The sequence below is a fragment of the Bos javanicus genome, chromosome 25 (genome assembly GCF_032452875.1).
Source record: "Bos javanicus breed banteng chromosome 25, ARS-OSU_banteng_1.0, whole genome shotgun sequence".
Lineage (NCBI taxonomy): Eukaryota > Metazoa > Chordata > Mammalia > Artiodactyla > Bovidae > Bos > Bos javanicus.
Window position 1 is genome coordinate 20,121,950 of NC_083892.1, and position 18,631 is coordinate 20,140,580.

The window sequence follows — 18,631 nt, forward strand, 5'->3', positions numbered from 1 at the left end:
TTAGTAGGTGGCAAGTGGGATAAACCATCGGAAATTTTGGAAATCAAGGGACAGAATTGGGAAGAACAAGTGAATAGTCTGCCTGAAGTTTTCAGAAAAGCTGGTTTTGTTATTGAAGCTTTCACCAGACTGCCATACCTGTGTGAAGGTGACATGTATAATGACTACTACGTTCTGGATGATGCTGTCTTTGTTCTCAAACCCGTATAAACAAGTGGAGGTTGAGGTCTTCAGAGTCCAGCCCAAGAATGTACACTCCGGAAGAGGATCTGCAAGTTCAGTTATGTGAAGGGAGGACCTTTGGGGACTGCCATTCTAAATATCATGTAGGAATTTTAAAAGCCAAATTACTAATTATTGCTTTGTAGTGTGTAAAAGAAATGTTTTTTAAAAAAACAAAAAACCAACTCTTTGAGGATTTTTATCAACTCTTTACTCAGTAATGCAGGTCACACTCCGATTATGGAAAATATTTTTTATACTTAATTGCAGTAGGGACTCATTCCCAAAGCAATAGTCATGACTTCACAGGGAACCAGTAAATGTGGGTTGTTTGTAATAAAATGAAGACTGGGCAATAAAGCTGTCTTTCCAGTTGCAAATATTGGTTATAAAGTATAGCCACTGATCCTCTTTCATGTTTAGAAATTCTGTCATTATTCCAGAAAATGTTTTTAATCATGCTAATAAACTTTTTTTGGAGGTGACTTTGGCATCATGTTGGAGTTACTATAAGGCTTCCCAAGCATCTTTAATTGCTTTGCTTCAGGTGTGCCCAAGTAGTAGCATATGTGAAAGAAAGATGAAGTAGATGAGAATATATGGTAAAGGAAGGCTTTAGACTTGGGGTGGGGTGATTACTGCAAATTGTGATGAACACAAGCAACCCAGACTAACTCTCAAAAGAACAGCCTCATTCAGATGTACTTCAGGGACTACCCTCACTCCCCAACTCATATATATATGTTTGTTTGTTTTTTTTTTTGAAATTCAGAGCAGTGGGTTCTGACTTTGTGGTAACTTGTGTCCTACACTCAGAATTTTGCTTTTCTGGACAATCTCAGGTTCTCAGAATTGGAACATTCAGTTTTGTCTACTGACAAGAACACCACCTAATATTCTTTCAATTCAGCTTCTTAACTCTGTCCTTGTATATACCTCTTTCACAGAACTTGGCTCTTCTCGAAATCCTTAACTGAGTTTATAGTTTGCCAGGAGTATGGTTTGAGAAAACCATGTCAGACTCATGCATTCTAGAATCTGTGAGTGCCTCCAACCATATATCCAGAAAGGTTGCAACGAGCTCATTACCAAGATCGATAACCATTGTGGATATTCCAAAGAGCAGAGCACTTAACCCAGAATCTAAAATCTCAGTAATCATAGAGATGCCAATTTGAGATCATGCCTATTAACATATGTTATTCTCACAACTTGCTTTTGTCAGTCAGGTGTTACATTAACTATTCTCATCTATATGCTCATAGAAGTCATCAAATCAGCACATTTACTGCAGCACCTGGGCATAAAGGGGAACTAAAGCCTTGAGAAGAATGACTTTATTATTCAGTAAGAACAGCATTCCCACGTCCTGACACCAGTATCTTCCACCGTTATTGTGTAGTCGTAATAAGAGTTGGGTTATGTGATTTTTGCAAAAGCGTTATTGGTGCTTTCAAATGCTTTTTTTCCCCCCAGGAATTCAAATAAGTGAAGTGCAAATACTTAGCACCTTAGATTGTAAAAATAGAGGAAATGAGTAAATTTAATGTAGTTCTTGTACAGTTGAGTTTTGCTTCTTTATAAGCTTCATCATCAGGGGTTGCTGTTTAGACTGCTGAACAAGAGTGCACGAGTGACAGATGCTCAGAGGCAGGTTGTTCCAAAGTGTTTCATTAACTTTGAGAATTAATTTGATAGTCTATTTGGAAAAAAAAAAGAAACAAACCTCCTTCTTTTCCCCCCAAAATCAGAGAAAGCACATACATTTATGCATTTTAAAGACAAATACTTTCTCAAAATCTGAGGTTCTCTGAAAATCAGCTTTTCAAAAGTGCCGTTTTTTGGTGAAAATTTAAACCATCAAATCCGCTCACATTTCATGCCTGGTCTTGAAAGTCTTGGTGGTATATCATCATTCCACTAGATGGCAGTGTTGCTTACTGAGCGTCAATGACTATTTCCCCTTAAATGGAATCATGTTTTTTCTTTTTTTCTCCCCAAAGTACTGATACAATAAACTGCCTTCTTGTCTGCACCATTCCTTGTGTAAGTGTTTCATATCAAGTTAAGGTTGTACTGGAGGAATTAAGAAGACCTCTATTTGCAGTCAAAGCAAGCTAGCCAGTTGACCTTAAAGGTCACAGAGAAAGGAAATGCAAGCTGCACCTGTGAGGCAAAGCTCTTTGCACCTGCAGCTGTAAGCCTCTGGAGTGTTTAGACCACTGATGTCAGAGAGTGGAAGGGAAGAAGACATAATAGCCTTGGTCATTTCTCCCTTGTGCAGAGCTGTTAAGAGAGACAGTGTATTTTCTACCCTTCTCTTATGTCACATCAGTTTTTACATAATTGACCTTTAACAGAAAAGCAGTTGGGCTGGGAAATAAAGTAAAACTTAGTTGTTTCAAGTCATCTTTCTGAGTAAAGCTTTGTTTTCACTTAGTTCTGCTCCAACATGTTTCATTAACTTTGAAATCTACTCCTCAGAGCAGCATATTCAAGCAGACTCATAATGAAGCAAGATGTTTTTTACCAGTTGTTTCCTACTGCTTGCTGCTGCTTAATTACTGATAAAAGCATTTCATGACCTTTTTTCTCTAAAAGCTACAGTACCGTCCGTCCACATGGGCTTCCAGTGGCTAAAGTGACTTAGCACGTTTGTGCAGATACCTAAGCACTCCTCAAATAGGCTTATATCCAATGCACCTATGTTACAGCTGGAAGCCAGTGCACTGAGCCAGGGCTAGTAAAATGGACAGCCAGGGCTGTCCAGGTTGACTTGTGCTGCGTAGGAATCCGCTGAACACAAAACTGGGCTTGTCATTGACTTGAAACAACCAGGATGCTCACCAAGTAACAAATTATCAAAGATATAAAATCATGAATTGGCAGAAGGCAGATCACACTATCCATGCCAAGATCTAAGTGAAAAAATGCACCCTGTATCATGAAGGAAATATTACCACAATAAAAAATTCAATAGCCTGCCCTTTTGCAATTGTTTGATAAGACAGCAGCTAGGCAACAGTGAACAACACAATAAAAATAATTTCACATCTCCTGTAGCTATTTGTATAGGTGTTCATATTTTGGTATCTACTTTATTAATTCTAATATATTTGTATTGTCTTTGTCTTCTGTGTGGGCTTCCCAGCTGGCTCAGTGGTAAAAAAAAAAAAAAACCCACCTGCCAATGCAGGAGAGGCAGGAGACATGGTTTCGATCGCTGGGTTGGGAAGATCCCCTGCAGGAGGAAGTGGCAACCCACTCCAGTGTTCTTGCCCGGGAAGTCCCATGGACAGAGGAGCCTGGCGGGCGACAGTCCATACAGTCGTGAAGAGTCAGACACAGCTGAGCACATATGCACTCGTGTCTTCTATGTAGGAGTTGATTCTAACTTCTTTTTAGTTGTTACTTTTATTTTGGAATAATGTTAGATTTCGAGAAACCTTGCAGAGATAGTACAGAGAGTTCCTGTATACCCTTAACCCCCTAACATTGTCTTGCATAGTAGCCACGTTATGTGTCGAAACTGAGAAATTAACATCGGTACCCTATTAGTAAGTAAACTACTGACTGCTGCAGTTTTGCCCATTTTTCCATCATTGACCTTTTTCTCTGTTCCAGGAGCCAATTCAGCATACTACATCCCATTTAGTTGCTTACGTTTCAAATTGCTTAGTGTTTATTGACACAGTACCATTATTTATATTTTTCTTCCAAATTTTTATTGTAAAATCATATGAAATTTCCCATCTTAACCATGTTTAGGTGTTCAATTCAGTGGTATTTAGTACATTCAAATTGTGTAACCATCACCATAATCCATTTTTACGTTTTCACATTTGGCAAAACTGGGACTGGGTAGCCATTAACACTAACTCCCTATTCCTTTCCCCCTTCCCCCACCCCAGTCCCGGCGATCACCATTCTACTTTCTTTGAATTTGGCTATTCTAGGTACCTCATATAAGTAGAATCATACAATATTATTTTGTGTGTGACTGGCTTATTTGAGCACAATGATCTCAAAGTCTATGCATGTTATAAAATGTGTCAAAGTTTCTTCCCTTTTTAATGCTGAGTAATATTTCATTGTGTCTTTTGCTTGTTCATTCATCTGTCAGTGGACACCTGCATTACTGGTAAGTGTTATTGAGAGTAATGCAACTATGAACAATCTGTTTTGAGTTGCTGTTTTCACTTCTTCGGGATCTATACCCAGAAGTGGAATTTCTGGATCAGACACGAATTCTGTGTTTAGTTTGTTGAGGAATTGCCATGTTGTTTTTCGCAGTGGCTGCACCATTTTCCATTCCCACTAACAGTGCACAAGGGTTCTAATTTCTCCACATCCTCCCTAACATTTGTTATTTTGTGTTTTTCTTGATAGTAGCCGTTCAATGAATGTGAGGTGGTATACAGTGGGTTTGATTTCCATTTCTCTGGTGATTTGTTTTTATACTACAACTTGTATGGCATTGCGTTTCATTTACTAGTAACCTGTACTTTGTAGCTTGCTTTGGCTACCTCATGCGAAGAGTTGACTCATTGGAAAAGACTCTGATGCTGGGAGGGATTGGGGGCAGGAGGAGAAGGGGGCGACAGAGGATGAGATGGCTGGATGGCATCACTGACTCGATGGACGTGAGTCTGAGTGAACTCCGGGAGTTGGTGATGGACAGGGAGGCCTGGAGTGCTGCGATTCATGCGGTCGCAAAGAGTCGGACATGACTGAGCGACTGATCTGATCTGATCTGATCTGATCCATATTGATACCAAAGAATTGGAATCACAGTACACTGATACCAAAGTACTTTTTCATTAAGAAATTTCATACTTCTGGAGAATTAGAATTATTATTCCATAACTAGAACTTAAGATTTCCCTCTGGATTTTAGAGTCAATATTCTGTATTCACATGAAGTAAATACTAGTCTATATTTTGTGCTGCTGCTGCTGCTGCTAAGTCGCTTCAGTCGTGTCCGACTCTGTGTGACCCCATAGACGGCAGCCCACCAGGCTCCCCCGTCCCTGGGATTCTCCAGGCAAGAACACTGGAGTGGGTTGCCATTTCCTTCTCCAGTGCATGAAAGTGCAGGACCATTTGAAAATTACTTTCAGTAAGTATAAAATGAAAAGTAAAGATCCCCTCTTTACACCCCCAAATAAATGACCATGTAAATCTGGAATGTCTTATACACCTGCATTTCTTAAGTTGTGGAAAATAACTAAGAACAAATCATCAAGGCTGTATATTGTCACCCTGTTTATTTAACTTATATGCAGAGTACATCATGAGAAATGCTGGACTGGAAGAAACACAAACTGAAATCAAGATTGCCGGGAGAAAGATCAATAACCTCAGATATACAGATGACACCACCCTTATGGCAGAAAGTGAAGGGGAACTCAAAAGCCTCTTGATGAAAGTGAAAGTGGAGAGTGAAAAAGTTGGCTTAAAGCTCAACATTCAGAAAACGAAGATCATGGCATCTTGTCCCACCACTTCATGGGAAATAGATGGGGAAACAGTGGAAACAGTGTCAGACTTTATTTTTCTGGGCTCCAAAATCACTATAGATGGTGACTGCAGCCATGAAATTAAAATACACTTACTCCTTGAAAGTTATGACCAACCTAGATAGCATATTCAAAAGCAGAGACATTATTTTGCCAACAAAGGTTCGTCTAGTCAAGGCTATGGTTTTTCCTGTGGTCGTGTATGGATGTGAGAGTTGGACTGTGAAGAAAGCTGAGCACCGAAGAATTGATGCTTTTGAACTGTGGTGGAAAAGACTCTTGAGAGTCCCTTGGACTGCAAGGAGATCCAACCAGTCCATTCTGAAGGAGATCAGCCCTGGGATTTCTTTGGAAGGAATGATGCTAAAGCTGAAACTCCAGTACTTTGGCCACCTCATGCGAAGAGTTGACTCATTGGAAAAGACTCTGATGCTGGGAGGGATTGGGGGCAAGAGGAGAAGGGGACGACAGAGAATGAGATGGCTGGATGGCATCACTGACTCGATGGACGTGAGTCTGAGTGAACTCCGGGAGTTGGTGATGGACAGGGAGGCCTGGTGTGCTGCGATTCATGGGGTCGCGAAGAGTCGGATACGACTGAGCGACTGATCTGATCTGATGATGTCCAAATGCTATTTTCTTCTATCCTGTTCAGGAATCAACACAGTACATTGGTTTTATATTTTCATCTTTTTTCACTTTTTAAAACTATTTTGTATTCAGGTATAGCCAGTACACCCACTCAATGGACATGAGTTTGAGCAAACTGGGAGATAATGAAGGACAAGGAAGCCTGGTGTGCTGCAGTCCATGGAGTCCATGGGATCACAAAGAGTCAGACACGAGTTAGAGACTGAACAACGACGACAAATAGCCGATTAACAATGTGTTAGTTTCAGGTGAACAGTGAAGGGACTCAGCCAAACATATACATGTATCCATTCTCCCCAAACTCCCATTCAGGTTGCCGCAGAACAATGAGCTGGGTTCCATGTACTGTACGGTAGGTCTTTGCTGGTTACCCGTTTTATATAGAGCATTGTGTATTGGCAACCATAAGTTTGTTCTCGTCGTTTTTGGTTTTTTGGTTTTTTTTTGGTGTGGAAACCCAGGAACCAAGATGCAGAACGCTGCTTTTAAACTTGGAACCCTCAATGCTTTTCAAATGGTAGAGTTGAAATGTTTGAGAATATGTTGGCAGTCCGTTTTATACTCACCCGAACAAAACAGTTTTCCCTACACTTGATGTTGCCCTCTTGTTTTTATTATTTATTATTTATAAGGTGGCTGTGACTGATCATAAAGCACTTCTGGTTTTGGCATTATAAGTAGCATGTTTGTTATAGAAAAAGTGGAAAATACAGACAGGTGTAAAGAATATGCAAGTAGATTTTAGCTGAACCATAACCCTTAGAGGACCACGATTAACATTTTGGTATATACCCTTCTGGACTTTTTTACATACCTGTATGTGCCCACACATACACATTTATAAATTTCTAACATTAAAAATTTTGACAATAAAAGATACCTTTATGCTTCCAAGATGAATCATGTGAAACTCATAGACACCTATTTTCTAAATCAAAAATTGACAAAAGATGGAAGACATTTTCTATCATCTAGTGCTTGACAGTAAGCTGCTTGTTTGAAGGATTAAACCAGGAGCCTAGGAATAAAAGGATGTTTTTGAGGATGCTGATAAATATTATAACTATTTATAAATAACATTAATAAATATTTATAAATAACCATCAACTGAGCAACAGCAGCAGAGTCGATCATTTTTGAAGAGTATATGTAATTCTGCCACCAACAAAGTAATGTCAGCATTATACATTTCAGTTTTTAAAAAATTTCAGGCATTGAGATGTGTTTCATTAAATGTAAAGGATTGCAAGAAAATCTCTAGAGTTCACAATTATATGTGTTGTTCAGTTGCTCAGTTTTGTCCGACTCTTTGCGGACCCCGTGGACTCTATGTAGCACGCCAGGCTTTCCTGTCCATCACCAACTCCCAGAGCTTGCTCAAACTCATGTCAATTGAGTCAGCGATGCCATCCAACCATCTCATCCTCTGTCATACCCTTCTCCTGCCTTCAGTTGTTCCCAGCATCAGGGTCTTTTCCAGTGAGTCAGTTGTTCACATCAGGTGGCCAAAGTATTGGAGCTTCAGTTTCAGCATCAGTCCTTCCAATTAATATTCAGGACTGATTTCCTTTAGTATTGACTGGTTTGATCTCCTTGCAGTCTGAGGAACTCTCAAGAGGCTTCTCCAACACCACAGTTCAAAAGCATCAATTCTTCAGTACTCAGCCTTCTTTATGGCCCTACTCTCACATCCATATGTGACCACTGGAAAAACCATAGCTTTGACTAGACAGATCTTTGTTGGCAAAGTAGTATCTCTGCTTTTTAATAAGCTGTCTAGTTTGGTCATAACTTTTCTTCCAAGGAGTAAGTGTCTTTTAATTTCATGGCTGCAGTGATTTTGGAGCCCCAAAAAATAAAGTCTGTCACTGTTTCCACTGTTTCCCCATCTATTTGCCATGAAGTGATGGGAGAAGGGAGTGGCAAATCACTTTAGTATTCTTGCCTTGAGAACCCCATGAACAGTATGAAAAGGCACCTTTGTCAAGAGGCTCTTTAATTCCTCTTCGCTTTCTGTCATAAGGATGGTGTCATCGGTATATCTGAGGTTATTGATATTTTTCTTGGCAGTCTTGATTCTAGCTTGTCCAGCCCAGCATTTCACATCATGTACTCAGCATATAAGTTAAATAAGCAGGGTTTCAATATACAGCCTTGATGTTATCCTTTCCCAATTTGGAATCAGTCCATTGTTCCATGTCCAGTTCTATCTGTTGATTCCTGATCTGCATACAGGTTTCACAGGAGGCAGGTAAGGTGGTCTGGTATTCCCATCTCTTGAATTTTCCACAGTTTGTTGTGATCCACACAGTCAAAGGCTTTAGCATAGTCAGTGAAGCAAAAGTGGATGTTTTTCTGGAATTCTCTTGCTTTTTCTGTGATCCAGTGAATGTTGGCAGTTTGATTTCTGGTTCCTCTGTCTTTCTGAATCCAGCTTGAACATTTGGAAATTCTCGGTTGATGTACTGTTGAAGCCTGGCTTGGAGAATTTTGAGCATTATTTTGCTAGCATGTGAAATGAGTGCAATTGTGGGGTAGTTTGAAGATTCTTTGGCATTGCCTTTGTTTGGGATTGGAATGAAAACTGACCTTTTCCAGTCCTGTGGCCACTGCCGAGTTTTCCAAATTTTCTGGCATATTGAGTGCAGCACTTTCACAGCATCATCTCTGTGGATTTGAAATAGCTCAACTGGAATTCCATCACCTCCACTAGTTTTGTCTGGAGTGATGCTTCCTAAGGCCCACTTGACTTCGCATTCCAGGACGTCTGGCTCTAGATGAGTTATCACACCATCGTGGTTATCTGGGTCGTTAAGATCTTTTTTTGTATAGTTCTTCTGTGTATTCTTGACATCTCTTCTTAATATCTTCAGCTTCTATTAGGTCCATACCATTTCTGTCCTTTATTGTGCCCATCTTTGCATGAAATGTTGCCTTGGTATCTCTAATTTTCTTGAAGAGATCTCTAGTCTTTACCATTCTATTGTTTTCCTCTATTTCTTTGCATTGATCACTGAGGAAGGCTTTCTTATCGCTCCTTGCTATTCTTTGGAACTCTGCATTCGGATAGGTATGTCTTTCCTTTTCTCCTTTGCCTTTTGCTTCTCTTCTTTTCTCAGCGATTTGTAAGCCCTCCTCAGACAGCCATTATTGCCTTTGTGCATTTCTTCTCCTTGGGGATGGTTTTGATCACTGCCTCCTGTACAATGTTACGAACTTCTGTCCATAGCTCTTCAGGCACTGTGTCCGTCAGATCTAATCCCTTGAATCTATTTGTCACTTACACTGTATAATTGTAAGGGATTTGATTTAGGCCATACCTGAATGGCCTAGTGGTTTTCCCTACTTTCTTCAATGTAAGTCTGATTTTGCAATAAGGAGTTCAAGATCTGAGCCACTGTCAGCTCCTGGTCCTTCTTTTTGTTGACTGTATAGAGCTTAGAAAAGATAGAAAAGATAGTTATGGATAATTCCATCATGCACACTTAACACTTCAATGTATTTCCTGTTTTAATACAAGTGCATATATGTTGCATGTGTGCATGCTCAGTTCAGTTCAGTTCAGTTCAGTCGCTCAGTCGTATCCGACTCTTTGCGACCCCATGAATCGCAGCACGCCAGGCCTCCCTGTCCATTACCAACTGCCGGACTTCACTCAGACTCACGTCCATCGAGTCAGTGATGCCATCCAGCCATCTCATCCTCTGTCGTCCCCTTCTCCTCCTGCCCCCAATCCGTCCCAGCATCAGTCTTTTCCAATGAGTCTCTTTGCATGAGGTGGCCAAAGTACTGGAGTTTCAGCTTTAGCATCATTCCTTCCAAAGACATCCAAGGGCTGATCTCCTTCAGAATGGACTGATTGGATCTCCTTGCAGTCCAAGGGACTCTCAAGAGTCTTCTCCGACACCACAGTTCAAAAGCAACTCAGTTGTGTCTAACTCTTTGCAACCCCATGGACTGTAGCCTTCGAGGCTTCTCTGTCCCTGGAATTTTCCAGGCCAGACTGCTGGTGTGGGTTGCCATTTCCTCCTCCAGGGAATCTACCAACCCAGGGATGGAATCTATGTCTCCTGCATTGGCAGGCGGATTCTTTTTCACTGAGCCACCTAGGAAGCCCTTACATAAACACATATGACTTCATGTTTGACTTTTTTAGATATAAAATTATTTCCTTGTGTGTTTATTACACAGTCTTTGTTCATACCCATTTAAATAGCTGTATAACCCATGAAGTTGATGTAGTATAGTTTATGTAACCATTTCCTTAATGGCAACCCGAGTTGAATCTTTTCCCACCTGAGTCTGCTTTTGCATTTATATGCAGTGCTGCTGCATTAAATATTTTGGTACACTTTTTTTTACTTTTTTTTGGTGCACTTTTTTTTACTTTTTAAAAAAAAACAAAACTTTTTTTTACTTCTGAGGATTTTTTTCCCCTTTATATAAATTTGGTCACATTTACTGACCAAGGTGTCTGACCAAGGTGTCTGAATATCTTTACAGTTCTTTTTTTTTTTTTTTTTTTTTTTACCGTTGTATTATGGAAAATTCCAAGCACATGAAAAAGAAGAAAATAGATAATAATAACCCCTGCTCGGGAGGCAGCTAGTATCAACACGGGACCCAGATTGTTTCACCCAGATTCCTGTACCTCCTTGGTCCCCCTTATTTCCAAGCAAGTCCAGACATCATGTTTCAGCTTTGTTAATATGTATCTGCAAAATATAAGGACTCTAAAAAAAGAGCCATATTGCAGTTGTCACACGTGAAAAAACTAACCAGTAAACCTCCAGCGACCACATTGCTCCAATTGTTCCATCATTTTTAAAATAGTTTGTTTGAATTCAGATCCAAATAAAGTTCCTACACGCAATTGGTGGATGTGTTTGGAGAGCCCTTCAGTCTCTTTCCTCACCGGTCTTTCGGAAAGGGGCGAGGGAGAGAGCGCGCTTTTGTTGGCATCTTGCACCTGCGGGACTGTGACCCCCACGGCGCTCGGTGCCCGGGTCTCCACTCCGGCCGCCGCAGGGACCGCCCGCGTTGGACTCGGAGCAGCGGCGCCGGGCACGGCAGGTGAGGCGCGGGTGGCGGGGACAAGGCCCCCGCAGGGCCCGTCGCAGGGGACGCGGGCGGCCGCTGCTCAGGCGCTTGGGGGCGCGAGGGCCAGGGACTCGCCGCGGGGGCTGCCTGGAAAAGGGGCGCAAGCTACAAGGGGGGCGGCGGAGGCCAGAGGGAGAAAGGAGAGTGGGCAGAGGGAGATTCGGCGACTTGAAGGGCTCGTGGGGAGGGGGCGTCCATGGGAGGGGAGGGGAGGAAATTTCTAAGAAAGGGATCCGAACCCCCTTAATAAAAGCAGCCATGAAGGCAAGGACTTTGTCATGATAATATCAATAGCAACAACAGAAACATCAATAATAATAGCTACTATTTGTCCAGTGTTTATATGTGCCAGTGCTGGGATCAGATTTTTTTTTTTTTTACATATTTTACATACAAGGAAATTTCTTTACATATTTTTCCAATTATATTTCATGGCTGTTGTGAGCAAGAAATGAGAATATTCAGGCAGAGCAAACCGTTACACATTGGATAAATTGATGAACTATAAAATAACATTTACACAGTCTTTGTGCCTGCTTAGGGGTTTCAATCATGTCCAACTCTTTGGGACCCCATGGACTGAAGCCTGCCAAGCTCCTCTGTCCATGGGATTCTCCAGGCAAGAATACGGAAGCAGGTTGCCATGCCCTCCTCCTGGGGCTCTTCCCCATCCAGGGATGGAACTGGGGTCTCCTGCACTGCAGGCAGATTCTTTACCATCTGAGCCACCAGGGAAGCCCCTGTCTTTGTGAGGTATTATCACCATCCGCATTGTACAAAGAAGGGAACGTAAGCCCTAAGAAGTCAAAGAGTTTGTTGAAGAGCACACAGCTAGTAATCAGTGGTCTAAATGAAAACTGGGGCTTCTAGCCCCGAGATGGCACTGGCCATCTGGAGTTCAGGTTCAGGGCCACTAAGCAGAGGCTGGAGAGCAGAGCTACTCAGTGTTTGGAATCATTTAGCTCAGGGCTTGGGACCTGGCCCTGCCACCTAATAGTTGTGTGATCCTCGGCAGGCCACTCGACCTTTTAAAACCCATTTCCTTGTCTGTGAAATAGAAATTGCAGTTAACATTTGCCTCAAAGATTCTGCAAGGACTACGTGAGGCAGTGTGTGTAGAGGGGTGCGGGCTTCGTTCTCACTCAATTCAGTGGTCGCTACAATTATGATTCCTAGAGAGCCAGGTGGCCCTGCATCTGGGCCCCGCTTCTGCCATTTGCTCACTTTTTGAGTTCTGTGTGTCTGCTGAACTCACCTGTGAGACCAAGGGCTGGTGGATGGAGCAAATGTATTGGCTCAGCAGGCAAAGGATGCCCAGTGAGACAGCATCGTCCTCTCTCTCCTTCTATCACAGAATCCTAAGCCTTCCATTTTGCTCTCCTGAGACTCAAAGACAGGGAGGAGAATGACAGGCCAGTCTCACCGTTAGGGACAGAGCTGGGAGCAGCACTCAGGCCTGATGCCTCTAGTCTAAAAAGAAAGCACACATTCCCTTGAGTAGAACTCAAGGGATGGGGCTGTTCCAATACCACAGTTCGAAATGAAATCCAAATCCAGTTCAAATAGCCTGGCAGCCTACAAACCAGACAAGTTAAACCACTTTGCATTAATACTAATGAAAATGGTCTTGTGGGGTTATTTTTTTTGCTTTCAGTAGAAAATCTCCAGGTTAGTATCTGTAGACCTGTATCTTTATATCCATGATATGGACCTTAAATGACACTGCTTTGCAGACAGTAAAACTCCATGTAATTGTGAATTGTTGGTTTCTGTCTGGGATGGGATGCCCCAGCATTGGGGGAACCTCCCAGCATCTTTTCAAAATGTCTCTCATGCATTGAATGACTAGCTCATCCCAGTTGGCCTGCAACTTTCCAGGTCTTAAAGCAAAAGCCCTCAGTCCCAGGAAACCCCTATGGTCAAGGTTTTTAGGAACCCACGTTCAGTTCAGGTTTGTGGTTATTGTTACTGGTTTCATTTTGAGTTCCTTCAAAGTAGTCCTTGCCTGCCTGATTTTCGCCCATCTGCAGGCCTTTGGGTGGGGAGGGGGTTGGATGCATGGAGAAACCTATTGACCCCCAAATCACCATTGCCCAGCTCAGTCCTTTTAATCCTCTTGGCCAAGCTCCTGAAAGAGAGTGACCTGAGGGACTTTTAATTAAAACCAAATCCCATCCTGGCTTTGGACTGGGATTTCGTTGGAATGAAGACTTAATGTGCAGCAGAAAGTGGAGCTTCTATTTCAGTAATTGTAAACCCCTTGTAGAATTAATAGGGAGACTGCAGCAATAAGCACAAGAAGCCTCATTGTCTGGGAAACTGGAGAATTGTGAATGAGGCCAATGCCCTAGGGCAGCTGACCAAAGGGAAGGGAGAAAAAAAAGGCCAGAGGTTCCCCAAAGTCCCAAAGCCAGTAAGAGCTCTTAGGCGAGCTGAACATCCCCACCTGCGGGGTGGGATTGATGGAGCAGAAGGCGTCTACCAAGTGCATTGAGATCAGGTTCACTCAGAATCTGTTAGAATGCTCTGCCTTCTGCGTCTGGAGGTTTCCAAAATTTCAGTTTGTTTTTGCCCTGAGCAGTAAAATGAGCGTTAACTGTTCCCAAAGCCGGTTGTGGAAGTCCCCTTGCAGGGATAGAGAATCTATTTGCATAACAAGCCAGACAATAGCAGGGAAATCTGTATTAGAGGATGCTGGGGTGCCTATAAAGTAATCTCAAGAAACCATAGATGTGCACTATGGGGCTCCTTTTAAATTCCTGAGAGGGTGGCATCTGGGGATTGGGTTGTGAGCTGCCTGGGAGGCACCTGTTTTCCTATCAGACCTCCTTTCAGAACCCTTTCCCAGTTCCTCCACATCTCTCCAAGCTTTTTTAAAAATAAAAACAGTTTCTTTCATTTTGTTTTTCTTTTAAAAAATAATTTATGTTTTGTATGCGGAAAATTTCGAACCCATACAAAGGTAGATACAGGAATATAATGGGCTTCAGCTTCAGTTTTCAATTTGTTTCCTCCATACTTATTTCCTCCCTCATGTATTATGTTGAAACCATCTCAAACATCACATTTCTTCTGTTAAGTATATAAGAATGTTGCTCTAGAGCAGGCTTGGCAAACTTTTTCAGTAAAGGAACAGAGAGTATTTTCAGCTTTATGGGGCCACACAGCCTCTGTTGCAACTTCCCAGCTCTGCCATTGTAGCGTGAAGGCAGCCATAGACGATACTTAAGTGAGTGGAGTGGTTGTCGTCTAATACAACTGTATTTATGGACACTAATATTTAAATTGCATACATGAAATTTTCATGTGTCCAGACATATTGTTCTTTTGATTTTTTGAAACTGTTTAAAAACCATTTTTATCTCGTGAGCCATGCAAGACCAGGTAACCTGTGAATTTGGTCCTTGGGTTGTAGTTAGCTAACCCCTTGAAGGAGGTCATGGAGAGGATGTGACCACCATTGACCTTCAAGCTGAACCAGAGCAATAAGAGACTCCTCACCCCTTCCCCATCCTTGGAATATATGTTCTGCCCACTGTTCCCACCAGGGGAGCGCTTTTTCAGGGACCTAACCTTGAGAGAGCACTGTGTTGCTGAGACCACCCGGACTTGACCAAGATCTGTTAAGTCCTCTATGTAAACTTTCCAGATTCTGGGGAGGCAAGGGTAGAGATCTATTCATCTTGGGGCCTCTCAAGACAAGCCTACTGTATAGCACAGGGAACTCTACTCAATATTCTGTAATAACTTTTATGAGAAGAGAATATGAAAAAGAATGGATATATGTATATGTATAACTGAATTACTTTGCTGTACACCTGAAACTAACACATTCTGCTAGGTAGTTAGAATAGGGAAACAGGGCCCAAGATGGCAGTCAGAGGAAGCAGCTGCTGGAAAAAAACAAAACGAGGAAACTTCCCAAGGGACTAAGAACCTCCGGTGGGAAAACACACCCTCTTCTCTGATTGGTCTTGCATGTAACCAATCAGACCCCAGGAACAGTACAATTTCTCTATTTGCATAGGGTATAGCCAATCAGGGCCCAGAAACCTGCCCAGGGGCGGGAACAAGGGATATAAAAGAGGGGAGCCAAACTAGGACAGGGTCACTCCAAGGCGGGGCAGGTGTTGGTCCGTTATTATGCTTGGAGATTGTACTGCTTACCGCATGCCCAGTAAATCTTGCCTGTTTGAGGCGTTACTGGTCTGTCCTTTCAACTCTTTACTATGACAAGACATGGGAGAAGGAAATGGCAACCCACTCCAGTATTCTTGCCTAGAGAATCCCATGGACAGCCTGGTGCGCTGCTGTCCATAGGGTCACACAGAGTTGGACATGACTGAAACGACTTAGCATGCATGCATGCATGCATGACAAGACAATAACATGGAAGAAGAACCAACCTGACAATTATAAGTCAACTATACAATAGAAAATAAAAAATTAACAAAACAAAATCCTCATTAAAACATTTAACAGCAGGCTTCCCTGGTGGCTCAGTGGTAAAGAATCCACCTGCCAGTGCAAGAGATGTGGGTTCGATCCCTGGTCTGGGAAGATCCCACATGCCATGAAACAAGTAAGCCATACTATTGAATTTGTGCTGTATTGCCTGGAAACCAAAACTATTGAGCCCTTGAGCAGCAACTACTGAAGCCTGCAGAGCCAGTGCTCTGCAAGAAGAGAAGTCACCCCATTGAGAAGCTGGAATACTGGAAGGAAGAGTAGTCCCTGCTAATGGCAACTAAAGAAAAGCCCGGGCAGCAATGAAAACCGAGCACAATAAAAAATAAACAAATTTTAAAATTATTAAAAAAAATATAACAGCAACAACAAGAAAAAAGGCAAGCATTGTAAGTAAGTGTCCTTGCTTAGTACACCTGCCATCTACCAATCTGGAGGGGCTGCTGCTTTCTCCAGTTTCTCCTTACCCTACCTGTATGGGGGCAAGATTGTGAACCAACATCCCTCCTTTAAAAGATAAGTACTCCTTTAAAAATATAGCCACATTTCTGTTATCAAAAACATTAACAGCAATTCTTTAAAATGTTCAAATATCCAGACAGGGAGCAAGTTTCCACAGTTGCCCCATAGTTTTTGTTTTTCATGGTTTGCTTCAATTAGGATCCAAAGAAAGTCTATATGCTACGAATAATTGTTATAGCTCCTAAGTTTTTTAAGTTCCTAGTTCCTTCCTCTGTGTGTATGTGTGTGTGTCTGTGTATGTGTGTGTGTGTGTCTATGTCTGTCTCTCTATTTGCAGTGTATTTGCTGAAGAAACTAGGTCGTTGATTCTGGGGAGTTTCCTACAGTTGAGTTTGCTGATTGCACCTGGTCTACCTAACATTTTAACAAAGGAACACCTGGGTCTCAGTCCTTAAAGCTCACCCACGTTCTCCCTTGTGCTCATTTTCTTGGTGATCTCATCCAGTGGCCTGGGTTCAAGTATCTGCTGGATGCTCTGTGTAGATAACTCCAGTCTGAGCCCTGCTCTAACTGCAGACTCAAACGCCAAACTGCCTACTTGCTTTGTCCACTTGGATATTTTATGGTCATCTCAAGCTTAGCTTGTCCACATCTCCAGGGCATCTTCCTCAAATCTGCAACTCCTACGGTTTTTTCCTATTTCCCATCTCTCTGAATGCTCAGGCCCAAATCCTTGGAGGTGTCTGTGACTTGCCTTTTATTCCTCACATTCAGTTTATTGGCTCTACCCTTCAAAAAATCAGCAACCTCAGATACAGATGCCACCACCCTTATAGCAGAAAGCAAAGAGGAATTAAAGAGCCTCTTGATGAAGGTGAAAGAGGAGAGTGAAAAAGCTGGCTTAAAACTCAACATTCAAAAAATGAAGATCATGACATCCGAGCCCATCACTTAATGGCAAATAGATGGAGAAACAATGGAAACAGTGACAGGCTTTATTTTCTTGGGCTCCAAAATCGCTGCAGATGGTGACTTCAACCGTGAAATGAAAAGATGCTTGCTCCTTATAACAAACCTAGACAGCATATTAAAAAGCAGAGACATCACTTTGCCTACAAAGGTCTGTATAGTCAAAGCTATGGTTTTCCTAGTAGTCACATATGGATGTGAGAGTTGGACCATAAAGAAGTCCAAGTGTCAAAGAATTGATGCTTTTGAACTGTGGTGTTGGAGAAGACTCTTAAGAGTCCCTTGGATTGCAAGGAGATCAAACCAGTCAATCCTAAAGGAAATTGATCCTGAATATTAATTGGAAGGACTGATGCCGAAGCTGAAGCTCCAGTATTTTGGCCACCTGATGCCAAGAGCTGACTCGTTAGAGAAGACCCTGATGCTGGGCAAGATTGAAGGCAGGAGGAGAAGGGGACGATAGAGGACAGGATGGTTGGATGGCATCACTGACTCAATGGACATAAGTTTGAGCAGGCTCTGGACGATGGTGAAGGATAGGGAAGGACAGGTGAAGGCCTGGAGTGCTGCAGTCCATGGGATTGCAAAGAGTTGGACGTGACTGAGTGACTGAACAACGGCAACCCTTCAAAATATCCCCAACCACTTCTTACCAGCTTCCCTGCCATCTGTGACTAAGTCATCACTATTCATCTCTTACTGGTCTCTTTGCTTTACCTGTTGCCCTTGTTCAGAGTATTCTCAACAAGCAACTGGGGTTATAGAGCTAGTATTTTAAAAGTCAGAGCATGGCTTTGACACTCAGGCTGTGCTGTGCTCAGTCACTTCAGTCGTGTCTGACTCTTTGTGACCCCATGGACTATAACCCACCAGGCTCGTCTGTCCTTGGGATTTTCCTGGGAAGTATACTGGAGTGGGTTGCCATTTCTTTCTCCAGGGGATCTTTCCAACCCAGGGATCGAACCCAGGTCTCCTGCGTCTCCTGCATTGCGGGCAGAGTCTTTACTGCTAAGCTACCGGCGAAGCCTGCTGTCATTCTAATATTCCTCAATGGCTCCCGTCTCCCTCCAAGTAGGAGTCAAGGTGCTTACGATGACCTAATATCACCTACTGCTGTCATCTTTGTGTGATTTATTGAACATGTCAGTTGCATTCCTAACGTCACAGCCTTTGCACTTCTGATTCCCTTTTTCTGGAACATTCTTTCTCCACACTTTACCATTATTTGAATTTTGAAAACA

At 42.4% G+C, this 18,631-nt stretch overlaps 1 protein-coding gene across 3 annotated transcripts in view; it reads left to right on the plus strand.

The window, feature by feature from the left end:
- Positions 1-2,260, plus strand: part of METTL9 (methyltransferase 9, His-X-His N1(pi)-histidine) — a 50,047-nt gene extending 47,787 nt beyond the window's left edge. For 2 of the 3 annotated variants that reach the window (XM_061401405.1, XM_061401403.1), the window contains exon 5: positions 5-2,260. In XM_061401405.1, the coding sequence (XP_061257389.1) occupies positions 5-210 (206 nt within the window). In that variant the 3' untranslated portion in view covers positions 211-2,260. The remainder of the gene's footprint in view (positions 1-4) is intronic. The other variant, XM_061401404.1, reaches the window with a different exon arrangement.
- The last annotated feature ends 16,371 nt before the right edge of the window (positions 2,261-18,631 follow it).